At 45.6% G+C, this 23259-nt stretch overlaps 1 protein-coding gene and 1 long non-coding RNA gene across 5 annotated transcripts in view; one reads left to right on the plus strand and one right to left on the minus strand.

Moving 5' to 3' along the window:
- Nucleotides 1-23259, minus strand: part of CGNL1 (cingulin like 1) — a 153316-nt gene that overhangs the window by 24123 nt on the left and 105934 nt on the right. For all 4 annotated transcript variants that reach the window (XM_070623804.1, XM_070623787.1, XM_070623798.1 and 1 more), the window contains 4 exons: nt 7277-7483; nt 6311-6415; nt 2282-2434; nt 1182-1352 (listed from right to left, as the gene is read on the minus strand). In XM_070623804.1, coding sequence (XP_070479905.1) covers nt 1182-1352; nt 2282-2434; nt 6311-6415; nt 7277-7483 — 636 coding nt within the window. The remainder of the gene's footprint in view (nt 1-1181; nt 1353-2281; nt 2435-6310; nt 6416-7276; nt 7484-23259) is intronic.
- LOC139083931 (uncharacterized) lies at nt 16931-19665 on the plus strand. The gene is made up of 3 exons (XR_011541094.1): nt 16931-17041; nt 18517-18626; nt 19541-19665. It is a non-coding gene; the product is annotated as an uncharacterized lncRNA (long non-coding RNA).

Genomic DNA, 23259 nt, shown 5'->3' on the forward strand with positions numbered 1-23259 from the left:
AATATCTGAATCCCCTCGCCCACTTGCTGAAGAAGTGAAAACGATTTTTCTTTTATTGTCAAAGAGAACTGTAATGTCAACAGACTAATTTCAGTTCTTACTTGGAGTCCTGTATCATATGACCTGAACCAAGGGGGAGCTGTTATCAGGGTCCCTTCAGGAGTGTCCCAGAAGCCTGCAATAAATATCCATTGTTCTTCTCCATAGTTTCAGCACTGACTCATGGGCGACTTTTCTTTGATCATCAAAGATATTAAAGGTTTGTTTTTAAAGAAAAACTTGTTTTCCTGTGGAATCTCAGTGCTCTTGGCACTGCTTATGAAAAAAAGTAAGCCACAGAATTAAGAAAAACCAACATTACTGTCCAGGATCTACAGATCCTCTGCTATATGGTCTCGCTTGTTATCTCATCTAATTATTAAATCATTATTATTTTGTATATTTTTAAAGGGGTAAAAACAGATGCTCAGAAAATTAGGGTAACTTGCTCAAGGTCATCCAGCTGGCAAGAGGCATTGCTAGAAATCAGCATACACTGTACTTGCATTTTACAGCCGTCAGCTTGCCATTAAAATAATCAAAACCATTCCTTTTATTTTTCTCGGTTCTTTAGAAGTCAAACTGAAGGGAGCTAACATTTGGGTTACTTTGCTCCATTATTCTTAAACATAAAACCAAGAATATGTTTTAATAACTTCAGGACTCATAAATTCCCGAAGATTTTTTTTGTCTCCATTATTGTTACTCTGAAACTGTTGTCTACCACGCCCCCTCCAATAAATGTCTATATTTTCAAAATGAATGGCAAAAAAATAAGTTTTTTTTTAATCCCTGTTCTAGGATTAAATTTAAACATCAATACATATAAATCATTTGAACACAGCTGGGCATGTCATTGGCGCTCCATAAAAGGCAGTTAAACTTTTTAGGCAGAGAATTTTGGATGAATCAAGAAAATGGTCAAGTTAAAGTTACGTCAGTTTCATCTCAGAGTCCCTGGATTCTTTGTGTCTTAGAATGCCGTTTGCCCCAGGTAACCATCCTGAGGATTAAGATTGAAGATTCAAGCACAAATGCTGTCTTAAGAATCTACCCCAAGTCCCTCACAGAAGAGTTTCAAAGCAGTCTGGAAGGGCACTGTGAATAAGGGGTAAACGGGGAACGGATCAGCCAGGCATTACCTCATCTTGCATTTTCATGGCAGTCAGACGTGACTTTTCTGCCTCTAAGGTTTTCTCCTTCAATTGCCTTTGCATTTCTGCAAGCTCCCTGCGATTTTTCTCCTTGTACTCATCCAGCTGGTTCTGGAGCTCCAGTGTTGACGTGCGGGACACCTCGACAATGTCAGCCATCTGGAAGAAGTGATGCAGGTGTGAGCCCACCCTGTGATGCTCCATCTGGGCCCAGGGAGCTAGATTTGGGTCCCACCTAAACACAGAACACATCTCCTCTTCTTTCTTCTACAGCCTCCCCAGAAGCTCTGCAAAGCACCTGGTCATGGCTTATCCAAGTTTAGTCACCTCTAACCTGGAAGCAACATGGAGGAGCAAACAAGCACATCCTTTAGAGCTAGGTTCATAGTCCAGGGTCACATAATTGCCCTGACACATACCAGCTATATGACTGAAGCACGTACTTAACCTCTCTAGCCCTCGGTGGTGTCTTTGTTAGAAATACTGAAATCATAATATCTACCTTGAAAACAATACATAGATATAGACAGAATTCTAGTTAGATAGAAAATAGCTAGTAAAGTGACTGGTATATAGCAGCTGTCAGAAAACGGCAGGCACTCGTGTCAGCTCTAGAATACAGGGAGCCCATCAGTGTTGTACCTTCCCCCTTCTGGATATTTTAGGGCAGAGATGAGCAGAGGAACAGTAACTACGGGACTCTGAAACTGTCTTTCACACTACTGGACAAGTAAGATAGGTGCAAACGCAGAGATTATGGACAGATGCAGAGCTTCTGATTCAGGTAACATCTGTTAAATCTGAACTTACGTGCCAGCCTTCTCTGGGTAATGTTGAGAGGAGCTGGGACCAGAATTGAGGGGGTCCTAGCATTGACTTTTCCTGGACCAGTTTCTCTGTATCTGGGATTCTCAACAAGTCAAAGAGCTGCTTCAGGAGATCTGCAAACCCCTGACACATCTGTGCTTGGACGTTAACTGCAGGTTTCCTTAGATCCCATCAGGCCCTCAGCGAGGGTCCCAACCCAACGGTTCCACCCTGTTCCCCCCCCCTTCGACTCCTCTCTCTCCCTCCTCCTGCTCCCTTACCTCCTTCTGCAGTTTCTCAATGGTCTTGTCAAGGTGCCATCGCTCATTCTCCATCTCATTCTTCAGTCTCCTTAACTGCTCCTTCTGCTCGCTCTCATCTTTTAGCTTCTCAGACAACTGCTTCTGCTCCTGGGTGGCCCGACTCAGATTTCTCTGCAGATGGCAGGGAAAGGACAGTGCTGTCATTACCTACCAGGTCAGCCACAGGAACAGGTGGCAAAGGGAATTTCGCAGCCACACCACAAAGCAATCAGACCTGTCATATCAGTGATAAAGAAAAAGATCAAAATAAAGCCATCACAGAGACACAAGGACACTGCTGGTTCTGAAATTCAGAGACCAAAAAGCAAAACTGACTTAACCAAACACATAACCAGGAACGAAGGGGCAGACGAAGGACATGTTACAGAAATACAGAAAATGGCCAAGGCTGCTGGGGGTGGCAATTTGAGATAGTGTCTGAGAACCTGAGTGTTCATGCTTGAAAACTGAGGTAAAGTTATACATTAGACCAACCTAAACTTACACAGCAATTTACATCCTATGATATGTAGCATTATACCTAATATTCTAGAATTTGCTCTGCTATGCAGGAGAGTCTTACAGTTGGAATACCTAAAAATGAATCTGTAAGGAAAGAGAACATCATTCCACAGGCCAAAAGTCCACTTGGGCAGAGGGAGTTGTAATCAACAGAATCCACAGGCTGCACTCATACATAGGAAGAAGAGAATCTGGCAATCCACAGTCTGAGGAACTTAATGAGTAGAAGGTGTTAAGTGGAAGAGACACTAGTTAAAAAAAGTGCCTATGGGTGGGTATTTAGTGTATCGGCACCGAATACTAGTACGTGCTATAAAATATAACTATCTTGGGTGCACGATCTTCCCTGAGTTCCCCTGAAGCTCTCATCTCACAACATCACATTGATAGACGTCTTTTATGTAAACAACATGCAATTCTAAAACACAAGCCTAAAATATCTTAGGAAGATTATGGTGGATTCTTAAATGGCTAAGTGTTAGGGCCACTGAGGTAAGGCTATCAAGAAGTGGCACAGTTCAGAATGGAGCAGCATAATGCAGACACAGGCTGGATCATCTAGAAAATGTTACCAGGGGCTGCGGGCTGAATGTGGGTTAGTACGGGTACTGCTTAGGGCCTACCAGTCTTGTGTCCCTGCAGAGGCCACACGAGAACAAGGGTTTTTATTTGTACCATGCTTAATAGTTTATAAGCTGCTGTCACATGCAGTAACCTGGACATCTTGAAAACTCTTGCAAATCACTCTGGGCACTCCTGGTTTGCAGAGCATGGAACCACTCTGCTCGGCCAAGCACATGACCTGGGGCCAAAAGCCACTACAGAGGCCTTCCAGGCCCCTCAGTTTGGAACCAGCCAACACAGCCAGTCTGCTGAAGTTAACTGCTGCAGGGAACCAAGGTCAACAAAAGCAGTTGGCAAAAGGAAGCTAATCAGAAGTTCAGCATGGGGGCAATTAGCAGGAGCATGTCCCACCACAGCCCAGCTGGGCACACACCAGAGACAGGGGCATCCCCTGGGATTTGTGTTTGTGGTTGATTTAGTGGTGTTGGGGGTGAAGGGGAGCACACAGGGCAAGGTCAGCAAGGTATGGTTCCCGTTGTGTGGGAGAAAACTCTCAGGAACATGTATCTCAAAAATGTAAATTCTTCAAAAACAACAATACAGATGCAGAGGGCCATCCACAGATCCTTCAGGATCCAACTCAACCCCTGCCCCTACAGGTCCCCTCAGCTTCTCTTCTTCCTCCTTCTGGATCCCAATTCCAGGGGCTCCAGGCCAGCTCTGGCTCCATTCAACCTCCAAGTGGTTTGTGCATTTCTACATAGCAGCACAATTCTAAACCAAGTGGTAGGGGGTGAGCACACCAAGAATTGCATCTTTAGGACCCTCTGCCACTTTTTGACTGAGTCATGATAAATCCAACATAAGTTCACATGGCCTTCAGCTACTATGTAAAGAAATATATTGATCGTACATGACGATGCAACAGATAGCTAAAGGCACAAAGCTTTTGAAATGCAAAATGCTTGTGTGAAAAAAATACCAGTTACTCTTTCGTCTTCCCCCAAGGGTTAATTAAGCTCCCTTCAGGTGGCCAGCTTGGGGAAGAGAGGCGTGCACAAAGAAGTATCGAGCTAAAGGAGCTGAGCGCCTGGTTCCCGATTTTAGAGAAAACAAGGTATTTTAGAGTGATGGTGCATTTTTCATGGCACACTTCTGAGACCAGATAATTCAGATAAAGAGAGTGAGACTGTGGGGCCAACACAGTCTTGTCGGATTGTGTCGCCAGTGGTTAACACGGCCATACGCCATAGGACGTGGTCTCACCATCTCAACACCACTGGGAAAACAGGCCTCAACAAAAGTAACACGCCAGGGATAATTTCCAAGGCAAGGCTAGAGATCCGGAGGTGGGGTGGGTGGGGATTACATTAAGACCTTGTGGCCTTGGGGAAATCATCTATTCTCTCCACTGAATTAACTATGAACTACAGATTCACAGCTGGTGAACTACTTCCTCATGTGTGAAACTTTCTGGTTTCATCAGAGAACAAGAAAGACTGAGCGACTGTAATAGCTGCCCCCAGCTCTCTGTGTGGACAGCACAGAAGGGTGCAGATCTTTGTCTCACTACAGCACAAACGTTTTTCCTCCCCTTCTGCCCTCAACTAGCTCACAGATTTAAACCCTGCACTATGGTGGCTGGGCTGTAGCCATCATAAGCCTTAAAGAGGAGCACAGTGAAACTGCCACCCACATAAAATCAACCGAACAAGAGTTTGTAACCAAGATCTAGATTTAAAGGAAGAAAAAAGAAAGAAATCCAAAGCAAGGACACTCAGACACTGAACTCAGGAAAAAAACAGGGCTTTCCTGTATGCAAAAATAAGGTCCCTCTGCAAAGCTGGGAGAAGGCTAGACCACTGATTTGGGGTAAGAGCCCCCGAGTTATGGCCGACCTGAGTGAATCCTAGTACCCACAGTCTCCTCCCCTCCCCTCTCCTCTCCGAGGAGATGAAGCTGTCCGCTGAAAGGAAAGCTGCATTAGGCCTTTACAAATCTGACCAGACTGCTTCTCAGTTCTTACCACTTTTCACGTGCCCCTCCCCCACCTCCTCCCACCAACAAAGGAGTCCTAATGGAAAACATGAACAACCTTCCTCTTGGACAAATGCTCAAAAACACAGGTTTTCACCTCCTCAGAATCTCGCCTGAGGGAGGTTTGGTGCTGGTTCTTTAAAACTTGAGAGCAGGTAGAACGAAGGACGTACCTGGATCACACTGAGGTCACTGTGCAAAGTCAATTCAGAACTTCAGGGCAGGTGTGCTTTTTTTTTTAGACTGTACTTCAAACAATCTTTTTAACCTTCAAACGGGAAAATCTAATTTTCTAAGAATCTACTGACTTCCAATAGAGACAGCTATCTAGTTTCACAGAAACAACTTCCTCCTGCTCCTTCTAACAGCTGTCTCTTGAAGAACTGCATCCATGGAGCACATCTGCCCAGAGGAGAAAGGAAACTGGCTTCTGCCAGACAGCCGACTCCTCACCGCCTTGGGGACCAATCCCGGCAGCCTTCTCGCACAATTTATATTTTATCTTTGGAAAGTTGTCAAGCTCTTCAATGTCTAGATCAGGACTTTTCAACCTTGGCACTACTGACATTTGGAGCCAGATAATTCTTTGTTGTGGGGGCTGTCCTGTGCTTTGTAGAATGTTCAGCAGCATCCCTGGCCTCTACCCACTAGATGCCAGTAGCATCTCCCCAAGTTGTGACAACCAAAAATGTCACCAGACATTGCCCAATGTCACCCAGTTAAGAACCACTGGTCTAGATGGATAGTTTGAAGTCCAGGGTGGTTATTATCATGAAAGGAGCTACCTGGTAGGAGAGGACCAATGACAATCCATACACGTCCCTCTGATTTTGCTTCTCTGGACTTCCTTTGGGAGGGATAAAGACAATAGCCCTCAGCGTTTACCTGAGCGTCTTCCAGCTCACTCTCCAGGGTCCTTCTGGCTGACATGGCTTCTTTTTCTTCCTTTCTTGCATGCACAAGGGCTTCCTCTAATTGCTGCATTTCTGCCTGCAATGAAACACAGGATCAGTATGCACTGAGAGGCATGTTGTGCCTATGAAGCTGACTCGGTGGCAGGGAAGGCATGTGCTTTTCATGGGCCCAAGGTGGCACACAACAACTGTGTTCTTGGATGTGTGTGCCTGTCTGTGGTTCCATACTTAGGCAGGAGTGAACATCCGAACCATCTGGGATGATTTTTTGAAAAGTCAGGTATCCAGCCTCAGCCCTGGAGCTTCAGAAGCAGCAGGTACTGAAGGCATTCAGGCACACAAATCTTGGAGAAGCCCTCCAGGGGATTCTGATGGATGGTTTGGGGAGCTCTGTTGGAATACATCTCCCTTGACATTTCACTTGTCCTCTCTTTCACTATCAGCTGCCTTTTCTCACTGCCATCAGTATGTTTCTCGCTAACAGCCTCCCACTTTTAGAGATCTGGCAAACCAGATAATTGGTTTGTTAAACTTGTGTGACTTCAAAAACCACCAACTATGTGTTAAAGAATAAACAGTCACGAATGAAAATCAGTCTGATGGCAGGGTTCAGATAGCCCCTTTGGGTGTTTGGAGGGCTCTGCTAAGTGTCAAGAGGTGAAGCATGCGTGATGTCTGGGTGAGGGGGACCCCTGTGTCTGTACATATGTCTCCCACCCTGACTTCACGAGCCCTGTTCTCAGGCCTCTTTAGAAGTTCATCTCCCATTCACACCACTTGCAGGAACAAAAGAAATGGTTTGCAGAGAGGATATACTCACTATCGCCTTGATCTTTCCTACTAGCTTATGGTAATAAATCCCTTCCCACTTCTGAAACCACTCAGGAAAGAAGAATCAGCCGCTGCCAAACCCAGGCAGGGGCCCCGAGAGCCTCACCTCACACTTCTTGAGCAATTCCTTCGCTTTGGCTTCGTCGCCTCTTGCGTCAGCAATCTGCCTCTGCAGCCGAGCCACACTGCACTCCAGCTCTCCGAGGCTTTTCCGCAGCCTTTCGTTCTCCTCCTGCAGCGCCTTCATGCGCACTTTCGCCTCCACCTGGGTTTGCTCTGAACTGTTGCTCCGACTGGCCAGGACCTCAACATTCTGGTAAAAACATGGAGCGGGTGAACACGGGAAGCAGTGTCAAGGGGCATTCCCCAAGCTTCGAGGATGGCTGATACTTATTCAAAACCCACTACATGCCAGGCAACATGCTAAGCATGCTACAGCCTGCAGGCCAAGTCCAGGTCACCTCCTGTTATTAAAAAGAAAGTGTTACTGGAACACCACCATACTCATTCGTGTGCACACTGTACATGGCCACATTCCTGCTACAAGAGCAGAGTGAGGAGCTGTGGCCAAGACCACAAAGTCTACAGTGTCCCAAAGCCTGAAATATTCACTATCTGGCTCTTCACAGAAAAAGTTAGTCAACCCTTGCCTGTGTTGTCCTTGACATGGGATTTTAACCTTTTAACAACCCAAGGAGGTGGGTACTATTCTTATCACCATTTTAAAGACAAAGAAATTGAGACTTGGGTAACTGTCCAAGTTCACTTAGCAGGAGCTGAGTTCAGGCAGACCGAATCCAGAATCTGCTCTTGTAACCACTGACTCCCGGTGAGAAAATTTCCCTGACCCCTCACCACATGCAGGGCTCCTTAACAGAAGCTCTCGATGAAGGACAGTTTCTGTTTATAGCTTTTGTTAATGTCCAATACAAGACGGAAATTAAAAGTTGCTTAAATTATGACATAGATCATAGAGCAAGCTCTAAGCACGATCATCTGAAAATGAGCTTGTGCTGCACACAATTCATGACAGAAAAGAATGGCACCAATTACAGGATGGTTATTGTTAATTCCAGCTGTCACATGGGCTTTTTATTTTTTGGCTTAAGGACTTGAAATGATAAGTGACTTTGTTCAGAATTCCACTTCTCCTGGCAGATCTCTCACCTGCCTTCCATTTCTCCACTACTAGAAAGATGCCAAAATCAGCAAATCTAATGCTCACGAGACAGCAATGCAGATGTCTGCAAGGAATGGAAGGCCCAAAGAGAGCAGATTTGGCTTCAAAGGCTGTGTTATGGCTCACTTGGGAGAGCTATCTGCTGGAATTGCTTGCTTGCTTGCATAGCCTTCCAGAAAGATCTTTAAATCTCTTAACAGTACAGGACGCTGTATTATCCTAAACTTAACCAATTAGAGAGTTTCAGAAACCAGAGCATCTTTTCACAGCCTAAATGTTTAATTCTATATATCTAGTAAAGCCCGCCAGAGCCAGGCTACTGAGTCGGAAAGAGGTTAGCTGGCATTGCTAGGAGAAAACTACAGAGCCCGGCAGCTGGGCCTTCTCAGGACTACTTGGACACCATCTTCTACAGAAACCAGCAAGATGAACAGAGGAGGAATAAAGGTGGTTGAAAGTTTGTGAAGGGATCTAAAGAATCCAATAACTGCTCAGAGGGAAAGAAGGAGAAAAGTCTAGATTGTCCATTCCTGCCCTAACTCTCCCAATAAAAGAGAAGGGATTACAAAGCTAGAGTTATCAAGAGAGTATGGGACTGGCAGAAGGATACACATAGAGCTCAATGGAATAAAACCGGGGTCCCAAAAATAAACCCAACATTTACAGCTGATTGATTTTCAACAAGGGGGCCAAGATAATTCAACAAATGGTGCTGGGATAACTGGATCTCCACATGCTGAAGAATGAAGTCAGACCCCTTGCTTACAACATACACAAATATTAACTCGAAATGGATCATACGCCTAAACGTAAGATCTAAAATAACACTTTTAAAAGAAAACATGGGAGTAAATACTTGTGACCTTGAGTTAGGCAAAGGCTTTTTAGGTACAACACCAAAAGCACAAGTCACAAAAGAAAAAATAGATAAATTAGACTTCATCAAAATTTACAATTTTGGGGGCAGCCCCGTGGCCAAGTGGTTAAGTTCACGCACCCTGCTTCAGCGGCCCAGGGTTTCGCTGGTTTGAATCCTGGGCACAGACCTAGCACCGCTCACCAAGCCATGCCGAGGTGGTGTCCCACATGCCACAACTAGAAGGACCCATAACTAAAATATATGACTATGTACTGGAGGGTTTTGGGGAGAAGAAAGAAAAATAAAATCTTAAATCAATAAATAAAATTTACAATTTTTGTGCTGAAAACAATACCATCAAGAAAGTGAAAAGACAACCCACAGAATGAGAGAAAATATTTACAAATTATATAGCTGATAAAGGACTCACATCCAGAATATTTAAAGAATTCTTCCAGTCAATAATATAAATCACCCAATTAAAAAATGGGCAAAGGATCTGAGCAGACATCTTTCCAAAAAAGATATTAAAAAGTCCAAGAAGCACATGAAAAGATGCTCAGCATCATTAGTTATGAGAGAAATACAAATCAAAACCATAATGACATGCCACTTCACACTCAGCAGGAGAGCCATAATTAAAAAGACAGAGAATAGCAAGTGTTGGGGAGGATGAAGAGAAATTGGAACCCTCACACATTGCTGGCGGGAACGTAAAATGGTGCAGCCACTTTGGAAAACAGTTTGGCAGTTCTTCAAAATGTTAAACAGAGTTGTCATATGATCCAACAATTCCACGCCTAAATATAGATCTAAGAGAAATAAAAACATATGTTCACACAACAACTTGTACACGAATGTTCACAGCAGCATTATTCATAGTAGCCAAAAAGTGGAAACAACCCAAACGTCCATCAACTGATGAATGAGTAAACAAAATGTGGTATATCCAAACAATGGAATATTATTTGGCCCTAAAAAACGAATGAAGTCCTGACATATACTACAACATGGATGAACCTTGAAAACATTATGCTAAGTGAAATAAGCCAGACACAAAAGGCCACATAGCGACATTTATAAGAAATGTCCAGAATAAGGAAATCTATAGAGACAGAAAGTAGAAAAGTGGTTGCCTGGAACCGAGCAGAATGGGAAGATTGGGAGATGAGAGCTCAAGGGGAAGGGTTTCTTTTGGGGGTGATGAAAATGCTCTAAAATTAACTGTAACGATGGTGGCACAACTCTTTGAACATACTAAAGACCACTGGATTGTGCAGTTTAAATAGCTGAATTGCACGTTATGTGAATTACATCTCAACACAGCTAATTTAAGAGACGAGGGGAGCGGAGTCGGGATGGAGGGGCCAGGGCATATATTTCCCCCGTCAGTCTGAGGTCTGCTGGTGGGAGGAAGAGGAGACTAGAGTCATCTGCCTAAACTTCTGGTGAAGCGAAGAACACTTACATGCGTGGTCAGTGCTCTTTCATTCACTCAGAAATCTCAGGAAGAGCAAGGACACTGAAAACCAGATCTGGTTGAACCTGGACTGGGCCTCCCTGGCACCCTGACGTGCTGGAAAAGGACCTCGGCGGTGTTCTGACTTTTAGGACTTGGTACTTTGTCTGTCTGAAAGTTGTGGGGCACTTTCTGAGTCCTGAGGGATTACGTGCTGCGAAAACAGCTCGGGCAAGTCCATCCCTCAGTCTACGGCTGCCAGGGGTCGGCTGCAAGCCCAGCTTCCGTTTCACAGGCTCTGTGTGACTCTAGGGGAGCCCGCATGTGTTGAGACACTCACTCCTGGTTTGACTATTTGTAAAGTGATAATATGTTTTTCTCTCTGTCTTCATAGTGTGGCGACCACATTATGTTTACAGATAAATTTAACTTAAGCCTCTGTTGGCAAACCGTTTCAGAACCCCTCCCCTGACTCCACCCCGCCAACATACACCCCCCCCCCCCAGTCCATTACTTTATATAAGCCCACAGGACAAATATCCTTTTCCTGAAACCATACCTAATTCACCTGCAGCATCCCGGAATGCAAAAAAATAAAAATCATATCCCTTTGTTCAAGGGAAGTCCTACATGCAAGTTCTTCTCCATGACTTCCCAGCGAAGAAAATTGGTTGAGAGAAGCTCCAAATGCCCTTCCATCTCTGCACCTTGATCTGTGCATCATCTTTGCCAGATGCTTACGTTTATATCTCACGAATGTGGCAAAGGCAGCAGAAGTCCACCAAGGTCAGAGTTGGTAAAGATCTACTCAGACAGGAGATCACTGGGGACAAATACTGTTGACCTCCCTTAAGTTGCCGGTACTAAATTTCTGTGGTTCTTTGATCTTAAGTCCTGTACGTCATAACAAGATTGGAGAGATGTTCCATGACAAATAAAACCAAACAGCGCACGGTTTTTAATGATTCATTTAGCCATATCACACCACCAATGTAATATCTATTTTTAAAAGGATTAACGGATTTGCTTTTTAATATTTTAACCATTATTCATTCATACAAGTAGCCATAAATGGTTAATAAAAACCAATTTTAATTCCTCTGCCACTCCAAAAGGTTGGAAACACCACACTAGGTCATCAATACAAAGGCAAAAGCAGATGTGTTCTGTTCTATTGTTTTTCAAGATTGGACCATGCTTTATAATTGCACTGAGATCAATTCTTCCAGTCAGGCAGCCAAGGTCAAAGGCTGGGTAACAGAGTGTGGGTGGTAAAGGAAAAAGGTTCTCTCATCCACTGCTGGTGGGCCAGAAACTGGAATGCGCTCCTGGAGGGCAATTTGGTAGTATCATCAAAATTATAATGTACAGCCCATCTGACAAAGCAACTCGTCTTCTAGCACTTATCCTACAGGTGTGCAAAATGACATACCCACTACTAGGTTATTCACTGTGACACTGCAATAGCAAAAGACTGAAAACAACTAAATGGCAATTAACTGGGCACTCGTTAAATAAATTATATCAGATCAATGATAGCCTGTGCAGCTAGAAAAAAAAAGGAACAAGAAAGGGAGGAAAATGCAAGGAACAGCATAGTATACATGGCATGCTTCTGTTTGTATAAAAAGAAGGTAATGGGGATAAATATGTGTTTACTTGTCTACACAAGAAACTGGTAACAATGACGGGCTGTGAGGAAAGGAACTGGGGCTATGGAAAGAAGCAGAGTAAAGTATTCCATTGCAAACCCTTTTGAATTTTGAACTACGGAAATTCTCCGGGTATTAAAAATTTTTTAAATAAACACAATTTTCTTTGAAAAGATTGACTATCAATGGTCACAGGCACTTGAAGGAAAACTCCCCTCCCCAGCCCAGTTCTCACCTCCTCCAGCCTCTAGAAACCCTTCCCCAGCCCAGTCGTGGATACTTCTGGGCCATGAAAGATAGCAGAGCTGGAGCCCGGGAGCAGCTGTACAAACAGAGCAGAGTGCCAACTCTCCCACGCTGGTTTACATAGTTAAGACATTCCTTTTCACCACATATAGCTGGGAGAGGGGAAAAGGCCCAGATGGCCCAGGACTTGCACTTACACAAGTGCTTCTCCAAATTTTCCACCCAAGCAATCCTAAGGCAAAGAAGTCCAATATGGGGCGATGAGAGACATCCAAGGGACTGCAAAAAACTGCTTTCAAGGCTTGGGTTTTTCCATAAAAAATGCATGCAAATTTTGCATTCAACACTACAGCGTTTTTCAATCTACCCCAAGTCTCTTTTTATGTTACGATACTGTGGCCTTGGTGTTCCAGGAAGATGGGCCACTTCCACCCTGGAGCTTGGCCAAGCACTCTCCCTCCCCACCCACCCAGCACACGTACACATTTCTCAGCCCAAATAACACAGACAGAAGTCATCTCAAGAATGGAACTGTCATTTTTAATTCTAAAAATGCATATCTAACAGTGTAGAGGAAAGAGCAGCGTGCTCCACAGTTGGGCAGATCAGACTCAAATCCAGGCCATGCCTCTTTCTGGGGCCTTTCACTCAGCCGGGCCTCGAGGAGATTTAGTATCCTCATTTGTAAAAGGGCAAGGAAGTTACCTATCTCATGCACCATTAGAAGTTTCTAGATGATCGATGCAATGGCTCTTACTGTAGCCTTTGTTATTATGACCAGGCCAACAAAACCCACATGTGTTTCCCCAAAAGGGAAGGGACTCTGCAAAGCTCAACTACTGTGCTTCTAAATCCTCAAACTTGGCTTCAGACTGCCATCCGCACATTTTTACCAGCTACTATGAAGCCTAGATTTCTCAAAAGAGAATCGAGATCTTCTAAGAGTCCTCACAGAGCAACTGCACCACACAAGTGAGATGACCTCTTTCTTATTTCAAGGGCAAGTCAGGTTTCTTGGTTGGCTAATTCATTAAAAATTTAGCCCAATTTCCCATTCGAGGATGGTCTGGCAAACTGATGGCAACTAAGAAAATTCTTCCAAAACAGACAAACAGCATGTTTCAAGGTGCTGAATTGCTAAATTTCCACCACTTCTATAATAGTTGACTTTTAACCATTTGTTCCAATTACTGATTTAAAAGACGGGGATATAGAATTATTTGACACAAAGAAAAACAAAATCCCAGTCTTTGCCAGGTGCCACCATTCATTACAAATAATGACTTGCTTATCAGCTAGCATATTTTCATGAGTTAACATCCACATTTAGCAATGTTCACACTGTTCCCTGAGGCCAGGGGAAACTTCTATCCACGACAAACAAAAACCCCCAAATAGCACTGCAAAAGGCAATGTCTGAGTGTTCTTCCTGATCCTAAGGCGGTGACACGCTTTTCTTGTAGGAGAACACATCTGATACCTCAGACGGGTTTGCTCCTGATGGATAACAAGTAACCACAGAGAACAAGGCCTGCCCCGCTTGCCCTTGTACAGACCCAACACACAGACATATCAGGTTTTACTAATTAACACGGCCTCTGCCACAGTCGGCTTTTGTTTCTTTTCTGTCTCCCTTTTTTGCTGAATGAACGAAAACAGCTGAGGCGTGGGGGCCGCGAGTCCAGGGAATGGAATGTTGGTTTGTCGGTTCCATCCCACTGGCCACCCCCACACTCCAGTGTGTGGAGGCTGCGGGATCTCAGCTGACAGGTACCCAAGTGTCCCCGAGGTCAGGTATCTGCTGGTTTGTTACCACCTTTTCACCATCACAGCTGGGAATGTCCACTTCCATTTCCAGGACCTGAGCTACAAATAACGAGTCCCTTTCTCACGCTGAATGATGTGTAAAGAACCAAGTTTCTGCATTGTGTCTTCAGCTTCCCCCTCACCTGAGCAACAGGCAAACTATTTAGGAATAGAAACAGCATGTATTTTAGTCACGAGCCCCTCACTCCATCTTTCCCTAGTTATCTGTGAATGTCACTGCCCCAAGGCCTATAAGCCAGGGCTTCTCACATTTTAATAAGCATAGGGCTCAACTGGGGATCTCATTAAATGCTCATTCTGACTCAGGGAGTCTGGAGCTGGGCCTGACTCTGTATCTCTAACAAGCTGCCAGGTGGTACCAGTGATGCTGGTCCGTGGGTGCCACTTCGAGTAGTAAGGTCTAGGCTGATGAGAGGCTACTCAGACCTCAGGGCCATCCTGCAGATGATCCAGCTCAGGCCCCAACTGTTCAAGTCCTTCATGCTTCTTCGTATGACTCCAGTGCCTGGATTGAGTCTACAGCAGGCTTGGCAGCCAGCTCACACTGTGACCTACGCAAACCCTGACCCCTCACATCCTTAGAGTAAGAGTAATTGGTAATATTCACTCTGAATGGGTCAGAAAATCCAAAAAGAAAGATAAGAAACACAAAAGCTTGAAAAAGTTGAAATCCCTGTATGAATGGAAAGTGATGGGTTTTTCCTTCCTCCTTTTTGACTCCACCTACTTACCATTTGGTCAAGTAGGGGAGTTGAGCCACTGAAAAACATTTTTAAACCCCTATTCTTAGGGCTACATCAGAATTTCCAAAAATTCTCTCACTATATTCCTTAAATGCCAACACTATTCCTTCCCAACATATTTACAGCTCAGAACCGAGTTGGTTATACAGTTGGACTTCTCCTTGATAAGCTCTTTTTGTTTGCTTTTTTGTTTTTGGCAACAGAGCAGGGCATGAACGAGATGGGAATAAATGTGGCAAAGAAACTGGCAGAGAAGTAGAGGGTACTCATTACCAAAATCCCAAATATCTTCAAGGAAAAGCTGATGCCAAAGCCAGGAAGAGTGGAGGTCAATATTCAATTTCTTTTTGTTAGAAGATGTGGATTCTGGACCAGACTCTGCTAATAATTTACTGTATGATGACTTTAGGCAAGTCATTTGATTTCCATCTACCGTCAGTTTCCTCCTCTGTAACACAAAATGGTCAGTCCAGCTAATTTCAACGGCCCTGCCAGCTTTAACAGGCTGGGGTTCTAGAACAAACTTGAAGAAATAGGGCTGCATTAAGCAATCATGGAATTAAATAAACTAAGAATTCCAGAGGTTTTACTCCTATAACATCATCTTAAATTTCATTTTCAAATGCTGTCAGCTAAACTCAGATCATTTTTACCAGTTTCTCTGCCAGCATCGAAAGCTGAAGACGAAATCTAAAAACGGGCCACTTCCTGCCACTGAGCAGAATAAAGTGTCATTAATTTGCCATAATTCACCGAGCTTAAACATATCATGCTTAATGCAGATCTTGCTTACATCCTATTTTTTCATTGCCCTGGTGGTAATTTGCCTGCCTACAAAACCACCTAAAAGATACTCCCTTTTAATCACGTTTAATTACCCAATTCTTCCTATAGTAACTTAGTGATTACACAAGTTAAAATACCATTGGTTATACACTTCCTTTTAAACAGTTCAGAAACCAGCAAGATTTGCTCCTGGAGCAGCCTGTAATTCAGACACAGGTCTAAGACAAAAGCTAGGCTAAAAAAATGCCTCACCCTTACCTATAGAATGCATTTGACATAGGCTCTCATTTAACCCACACAACAAACCTATAGAGACACCCAAGACGGGGATAAAAATACCTATGATAAATATACTCTGCACCTAAACAGGCCAAGTGATTTTCCCAAGAGGCAACATGCTCACTAGCTCAGGCCCTGACATATGGTATCATTCCATTGATAGGAAATGTCCAGAATAGGCAAATCCATGGATGGGGCCGGCCCCGTGGCTGAGTGGTTAAGCTAGTGCGCTCTGCTTCGGCGGCCCAGGGTTTCCACCAGTTTGGATTCTGGGCGCGGACACAGCACCGCTCATCAGGCCATGCTGAGGCAGTGTCCCACATAGCACAACCAGAAGGATCTATAACTGGAATATACAACTATGTACTGGTGGGCTTTGGGGAAAAGAAGAAGAAGAAGGAAAAAAAAGATCGCCAACAGATGTTAGCTCAGGTGCCAATCTTAAAAAAAAAAAAAATCCATGGAGAAAGTATACTAGCGGTTGCCACGAGATGGGAGAAAGGGGGAATTCGGATGTAAGGGGCTTCATCTGGGGACGATGGAAATATAGTGGACTTGGACAGTGGTGATGGTTGCCCAACATTGTGAATATATACAAACCACTGAAATGTACACTTAAATAGGGTGAATTTTATGTTATATGAATGTTATCTCAATAAAAACAAAAGGAAAAAAAAAGAGTTCAGGCCGTGGAGTCAGCCAACCTGAACTGGCCTAGCTTGTTCCTCTCTCTACGCCTCGGTTTTCCTCTTGTTCTGATAACGAAGGGAGACACGCTAAGCGTGTAGCGATGTTTCAGGCACACAGGAAGAACTCCACTGATGATAGCTACATATTAAGGTAAGGAAGCCAAAAGCCGCACAACCAGAACTTGCACTCAGCCCTCCGACTCCCTGCCTGTGATCTCCGCTACTTGCTTCTATGTTCTTCCCAGTGGGTCAGCAGCTTCGGGGAAAATTCCCCACAGCCAGCCAGAGGAGGGAAAAGGAAGAGCCACACTTGCCAACCAGGGGGCCTTAGCTATGTCCACACACCCTGATTTAAAGGGGGAAAAAAAAAGGAATATGCAACTGTTATCAGGGGCCCCTCCGAGTTACAGACTTTTTTTTCCCCCCCTTTTTCTCCCCAAAGCCCCCCGGTACATAGTTGTGTATTTTCAGTTGTGGGTCCTTCTAATTGTGGCATGTGGGATGCCGCCTCAGCATGGCCTGATGAGCGGTGCCATGTCTGCGCCCAGGATTCGAACCAGCAAAACCCTGGGCCCCCGAAGCAGAGCGCATGAACTTAACCACTCGGCCACAGGGTTACAGACATTTAATTATGCTTTTGCCTTTATTTTTTTAACACCGCTCCCTAAAAAATTCTCATAAAAATTTCCCCAGTTTCCAGGAGCTCAAAAGATCCTACATCATATTTATAAGACACCATTTCCGTCCCCATGAGGGCCAAGTCTAAGCTAACCTTGTGACCAGCAAGTAAAAGTAAAAGTTCTGTTTATAGAACCCAGCATCCCCGTAGGTGCAGTTAGCCCTTAAAGGAGTTGCTGGCTGGCGGAAGGGACTCCACCCAGACAATACCATGTGTCCAGGGCTCTGGGTCACCAGGGAAATATTGGGGGGTGGAGGCAGGGAAAAAGCAGGGTTGGACACCCAGTTAGATTCGCTTCATCGCTGACAGATCAGACAGCTTTACAAGTGGTTAAAATCAGCTTGCTGTCAGCACACACATGTCCAACAGGTTGAACAGGATTTTTGAAGACAGTAGATAAACAAGCAGGATCTCCAGAGCACTGCCTACTGGGCAGCTACAGGGATCCTTCCAAGATAAACTAAAGGCTCAATCTGGAAGCCAACAGGTTCTAATCAAGTCCACAGTTCTACACTGTTCCCTTCCCAGAAATCTTATTTGTGAAAGCTGAACCTTCAACTTTTCCATTTTGCTGCTACTTTATTTCCATAAAGGCTGAGAGGATCAACCCTAAACTGTAGAAATCATGCCATTTAAGAAATTTAAATAAAAATGCTTAGACCAAGAACTCTCAATCCAATGGACCATTCCCATTAGCACCTCTTTGCACCTCCAAACTAGACCAAATTTCCATGCAGAAAATTGTCAATTTTTCCCTTTGTTCCCTACCTCCATGGCTGCAGGAACAATACTAACAGGGGCTGGAGAAAGAAAAGCATGACAGACATCACAGTCAGGAGGGCAAGAGGTTGGGCCAACACTCTCACCAAGCCTTGAGGGTGATTCCCACAATTCCCAGGATTAAGACATACAACAAGGGTGACCTTTATTTATTTCCTCCTTCAAAGATGTTGGCTGTTCTCTGGGACAGAGTTGAGCAGATCGGACTCCTGCAAAGCCCACGCACGGTCTCTGGCCCCCTCCTTGCAGGGCCAGAAATAGGAATGTCCTAATCCAGGTATGGTCACCTGCCCACTCTGAGGTTTTGTCCAAGTAACAATTTCTCTACCTCACAGTTTGGTTTTCTTAAAAACAGGGGTGGTGTTATGGATCCATTCACCGCATGGATCAAGAAAAATGAAAGATGACAGTGCCAAGTGTCAAAACACTAGTCACTATTTAAATAGCAAACAGTGTCCAGGAAGGAGCTATTATGTACCACCCAGAAGTTAGAGAACATAAATCACAGATTTCCTTCTAGACAGAGGCCTTGAAGGAGGCGTGGTGACTTTTTGGCCTTCGTCCCCTTGGACCAATTGTTTCCCAGCCGTGGCCGCTGACACTCCTCTCGCTCAGTCCCTCCATTTCTGAATGAAGAGACAACAAAATGTCATGTTCCCTCTCAGAAGAGCTGGGAGAGACACAGGGGGAGGCATGGAGTAACCAAGTTTAGTCAAAGACCTCCCCCAAGACTGCTCGAGGGCCGGGTGCCAAGGGATTTTTTAAAAAGGCCGTTTGGGGCACCTACCATAGAGGCCCCCAAAAACCACCATAGTGGTCATTAGCGCCGCTCACCAAATATTCCAGTCCTTCTGACCTCCAGGCATGTGTACGCTCCTGCTGGCCTGCCCCCTTGAAATCAGCTGTGGCCACATGACTAGCTTTGGCCAATGAAACGTGAGTGCAAGTAGCACTTGTATCCAGGTACAAGCTCTAAGAGCCAGTTAGTGAGTCACCATACGCCCCTCCCACTGCCACTGCGATCATGGACACCTGGGGCCCCAGAGCAAAGCAACCCCCACCCACACACCACCATGACCCACGTGAGAAACATAACGTGAGCAAGAAATAAGCTTCTAGTTAAACTACTGAGCTCTTGTTCCTGCAGCATAAGCTAGCCTATCACATTATGGAAAGACTCTCTATTCACAGGTTCGGCCCACCACCCTTAGTCCACTGAGAACAAAACCTTGAGTACATCATAAGCTTCATCCTGAAGAGCCAGTGGAGCTGCAACAACGAAAGAGCCTGGGCTTCCAGAGGCAGGCAGACTTGGGTTCAAATCTTGACTTTGCCACTTACTAGCCACGTGATGCTGAGCCAGTCAACCGCCCTTCACTGAGCTGCAATTTCCTGGACTCTGAAATGGCAATTCTATCACCCACCACACAGGGGCGTGGCGGGGACTAAAGGTGATGAATGTAAAGTATGCAGCGCCTGGCCAGCCACGCAGAGTGCACTCAGGAAGCTGTGATGTAGTGAACCTCACCAGTATCTTCACCCTGCTTTGGTCACTTACCAGCTGCTTCCTGCTCTGCAAAATAGCGAAGTAACGCTGTGCCTGCTCTCAGGGGAGCTGCGAGGGCTCAGCGTGAGAGTGTCTGTGGGAGCAGCTAGCGCAATGTGGGGCTCAGGTGGCAGCTGCTCAGAAAATGAGAATACCAGATCTTCCCCCATACTCTAAGCCGTTTATTCAACCTGCCCTGAGTGAGCCCTGGAGTGCCAAGAGCCAGTGAAGCTGCACCCCCTGCACATAGAGGACCCAGGCTCCCTGGGCCTTCTGCCCTGGGCTCCAGACTGCCTTCCAGGCCCCATCTGAAGCCTACTCCCCCACCCCAAGCCAAGTTGCTGGCTGCCATTTACTGGACCATAAGCACTACCTCTGCCCAGGGACTCTGACCTTGGGGACCCCCACACCAACCCAACCCCCTAAGACAGCCACACCAGCCTAGGTGACCCCTGAGTTTAAGAAGCCCCCTTGAATATTATTCGCAGAAGTATGGCCCGTCCCCAGGGTCAGCTCTGCAGGAGTAGGGGGAGGTCCCTCACCAGGGCTCCTGCTGACCTACTACTGAAGATTCAGAGAGCCTGGGGGCCCCTTCCAGCCCCAGCTTTGACAGTTACAGCATTCCAGCGAGGCTCTGAGGAGCAATCACCCTCACATCTAGGAAAATCTGCCATTTGCCACCAGACGCCTGGTCAAATGCTAACAGCATCCTGAAATGTGTGTCCTTAGGTGATAGCTTAATGAAATGCTATCAGTGGTATCGAGACATCCCGACTGCACCCAGCCCACTGAGAGCAGCCTCTGTGGAAGGAGTGCAGGAGGCAGAATGGAGGAGGGCAGGTGTCACTAGCTGTTTGACCTGAGGCAAGTCACAATCTCTGTGAGCCTCATTTCCACAGCTATCCCATGTCGAGAGAAGGGAATCCAATTAGGGATTTAAGCATTCACCACTGACTGTCTATACTGAATGAGTATACAAGTTGAGTGGGGCACAGCGCCATTCTTCAAGAATTTGAAGTCCCACAAGAGAATTAAACTGTCACAACTGAAATATAAGTAATCATGGCCTAAAGAAAGGGTCACGAGCACAACAGTCTAATGGCCTCTAAGATCACGTCCATCTCTGTGATTAAGAATATGGCGCCCACATGGCTAATAAAGGTCATTGCCTCCCTCTGGCCTACCAAAGTTTCCATTTCTCCAGATAAGTTAAAACAGACCTGGATATTCTTTCAGTCATTCATTATCTTACTCATAAAATGGTAGAACGTCAGCGCTATTTGGGACACCAAATTTCTCTGGTTCAAATCCCAAGCTGAATTTCCAATATTCCCCCATCCCTCTCCACCCCTGCTTTATCTTTAGCAGATAAGCAGTTATCCAACCTCCGCTTCCAGGGGCTGGAAACACACTACCTCTCAAAACAGGCCTTTCTGTTTTCTGACAGCACTCAGCCATGGAAACGTCTCCTTCACATGGAGCTGACATCTGCATTCCTACAACATCACTGGGACCAGCCAAGAAGGGTACAGTCCTTCCTCCAAATGACAGCCTTTCAAACACCTGAAGCCCTCATACCTCCCTCACACCATCCTATCCTGTCTTTTCTCCTTTAGGCTAAACTTTCAAAGGTCCTTCCTCACCCACTGGAGCGTGGTATCAAGTACTCCTTCAAAGTGTGGGGCCCAAAACCAAAGCAACACCCCCTGAAGAGTCTGGCCTGCCGTCGTCCTGATTACCAGCTCCCCCAGGCTCCCAAGACAATGTCTCCCAGAAACTAAAATAGTCAGATCCCTCACAAATACATGTCTGCATAGAGGCCAAGGACGAAACCTGGTGCTTGAACTCAAGGCCACAAGCCAAAGAAAGCTTCAAACACCTGGCGACACACAGACATCCACTGCATCTTTGCTAGGACCCCCCGTGAGCAGGGATCAATGGTGACGGTCAGGGTGTCACTGCCAGGTCCTACTCCTGCTCCCATCCCTTCTTCGGCTGCTAGCCCCTTTCCACTTCCCTCTCCACCAGGGTACCTCCAACCTCCCCCCTGGCTCTCGTGCATTTCTCAGATAGCTCTGGGAGGTCACCTTGTCGGCCCAATCCCATTCTCTTTGCTGGTGAACTGTACCTTAACTCTTCTGGAGGGAAAAAAAAATAAAGACAGTGTCTTTTTCTCTTAGTCTCCTTTCCCTCCCACCATTCCCTCTTTGCCCTCCCGTACTTCTCTCCCTTTATGGCCAACACCCTCCACACCATCCCATTCAAGGGCTATGCCTGAGGAACTGGATCAGGGGCCCGATTCCCTACTGGCCCTCGGTGAGCTGCTGGTTGCATGCCACAGGACAAGGCTCTGGGCCAGGCAGGCATAACATCTACTGAGTGCTTGCTCTACGCCGGACATTGTGCCCATTCCATGGGGGTCTCACTTAATTCTTAAGTTACCTCCCACCCCTCCCGAGGGAGATACTATGAAATCCTTTGCTTATAAGTGAGGAAATTGAGACACTAAGAGGTTAAGTAACTTGCTTAAGGTCTCAAGGCTAGTAAGAGTAGAGACAGGATATAATCCCAGCGGCCTGACTTAAGAGCCCAAAAGACTGAAAACCAGACAGCGAGCTCTTCACAGGCAGGGTCTGCCCCACACTCTGGGCCCCAGCCTAGGCCGGTGCCTGGCACACAGTGCACCCACAATTCAAGTTCAGTGAATTTTTGCCTCTACATGTTTTTAAGTGTCTAGGTATATTTGAACATATCCAACGATAGTCACCTAACACACATACTGCCCCACTACACACTTATTTTTTATCATCAACACACATTATTTCTACTATGTCATGAGCTAGATCAACTTTTAAATGCTACCAACTGTTCTTCGCCAGTAGCTACTTCTTTTTTTAAGGAAGATTAGCCCTGAGCTAACATCTGCTGCCAATCCTCCTCTTTTTGCTGAGGAAGACTGGCCCTGAGCTAACATCCGTGCCCAGCTTCCTCTACTTTATATGTAGGACGCCTATCACAGTATGGCGTGCCAAGCGGTGCCATGTTCGCACCCAGGATCCGAACCGGCGAACCCCAGGCCGCTGAGAAGCGGAAAGTACACACTTAACCGCTGTGCCACCGGGCCGGCCCCTAGATCAACTTTTGTTATCTGGCCTAAGAACCTTACCCCAATTTATAACAATGTCTCCATGAGAAAATTGTTCCAATTTCCAAACACGCTACATAAAAATAAATTTTTAGCACCCTCCTTTCCTAAAGTGAGTCCCCAGTTAGCAGATTCCTTCATTAGGGTGCTGTTTACCTTTGCATTACTAAGAGGTCTGTCTGACTGAAGTCGGCCCCACTTCGCTGCATCTCTGCCTCA

The sequence above is a fragment of the Equus przewalskii genome, chromosome 1, assembly GCF_037783145.1.
Source record: "Equus przewalskii isolate Varuska chromosome 1, EquPr2, whole genome shotgun sequence".
Classification (NCBI taxonomy): Eukaryota; Metazoa; Chordata; class Mammalia; order Perissodactyla; family Equidae; genus Equus; species Equus przewalskii.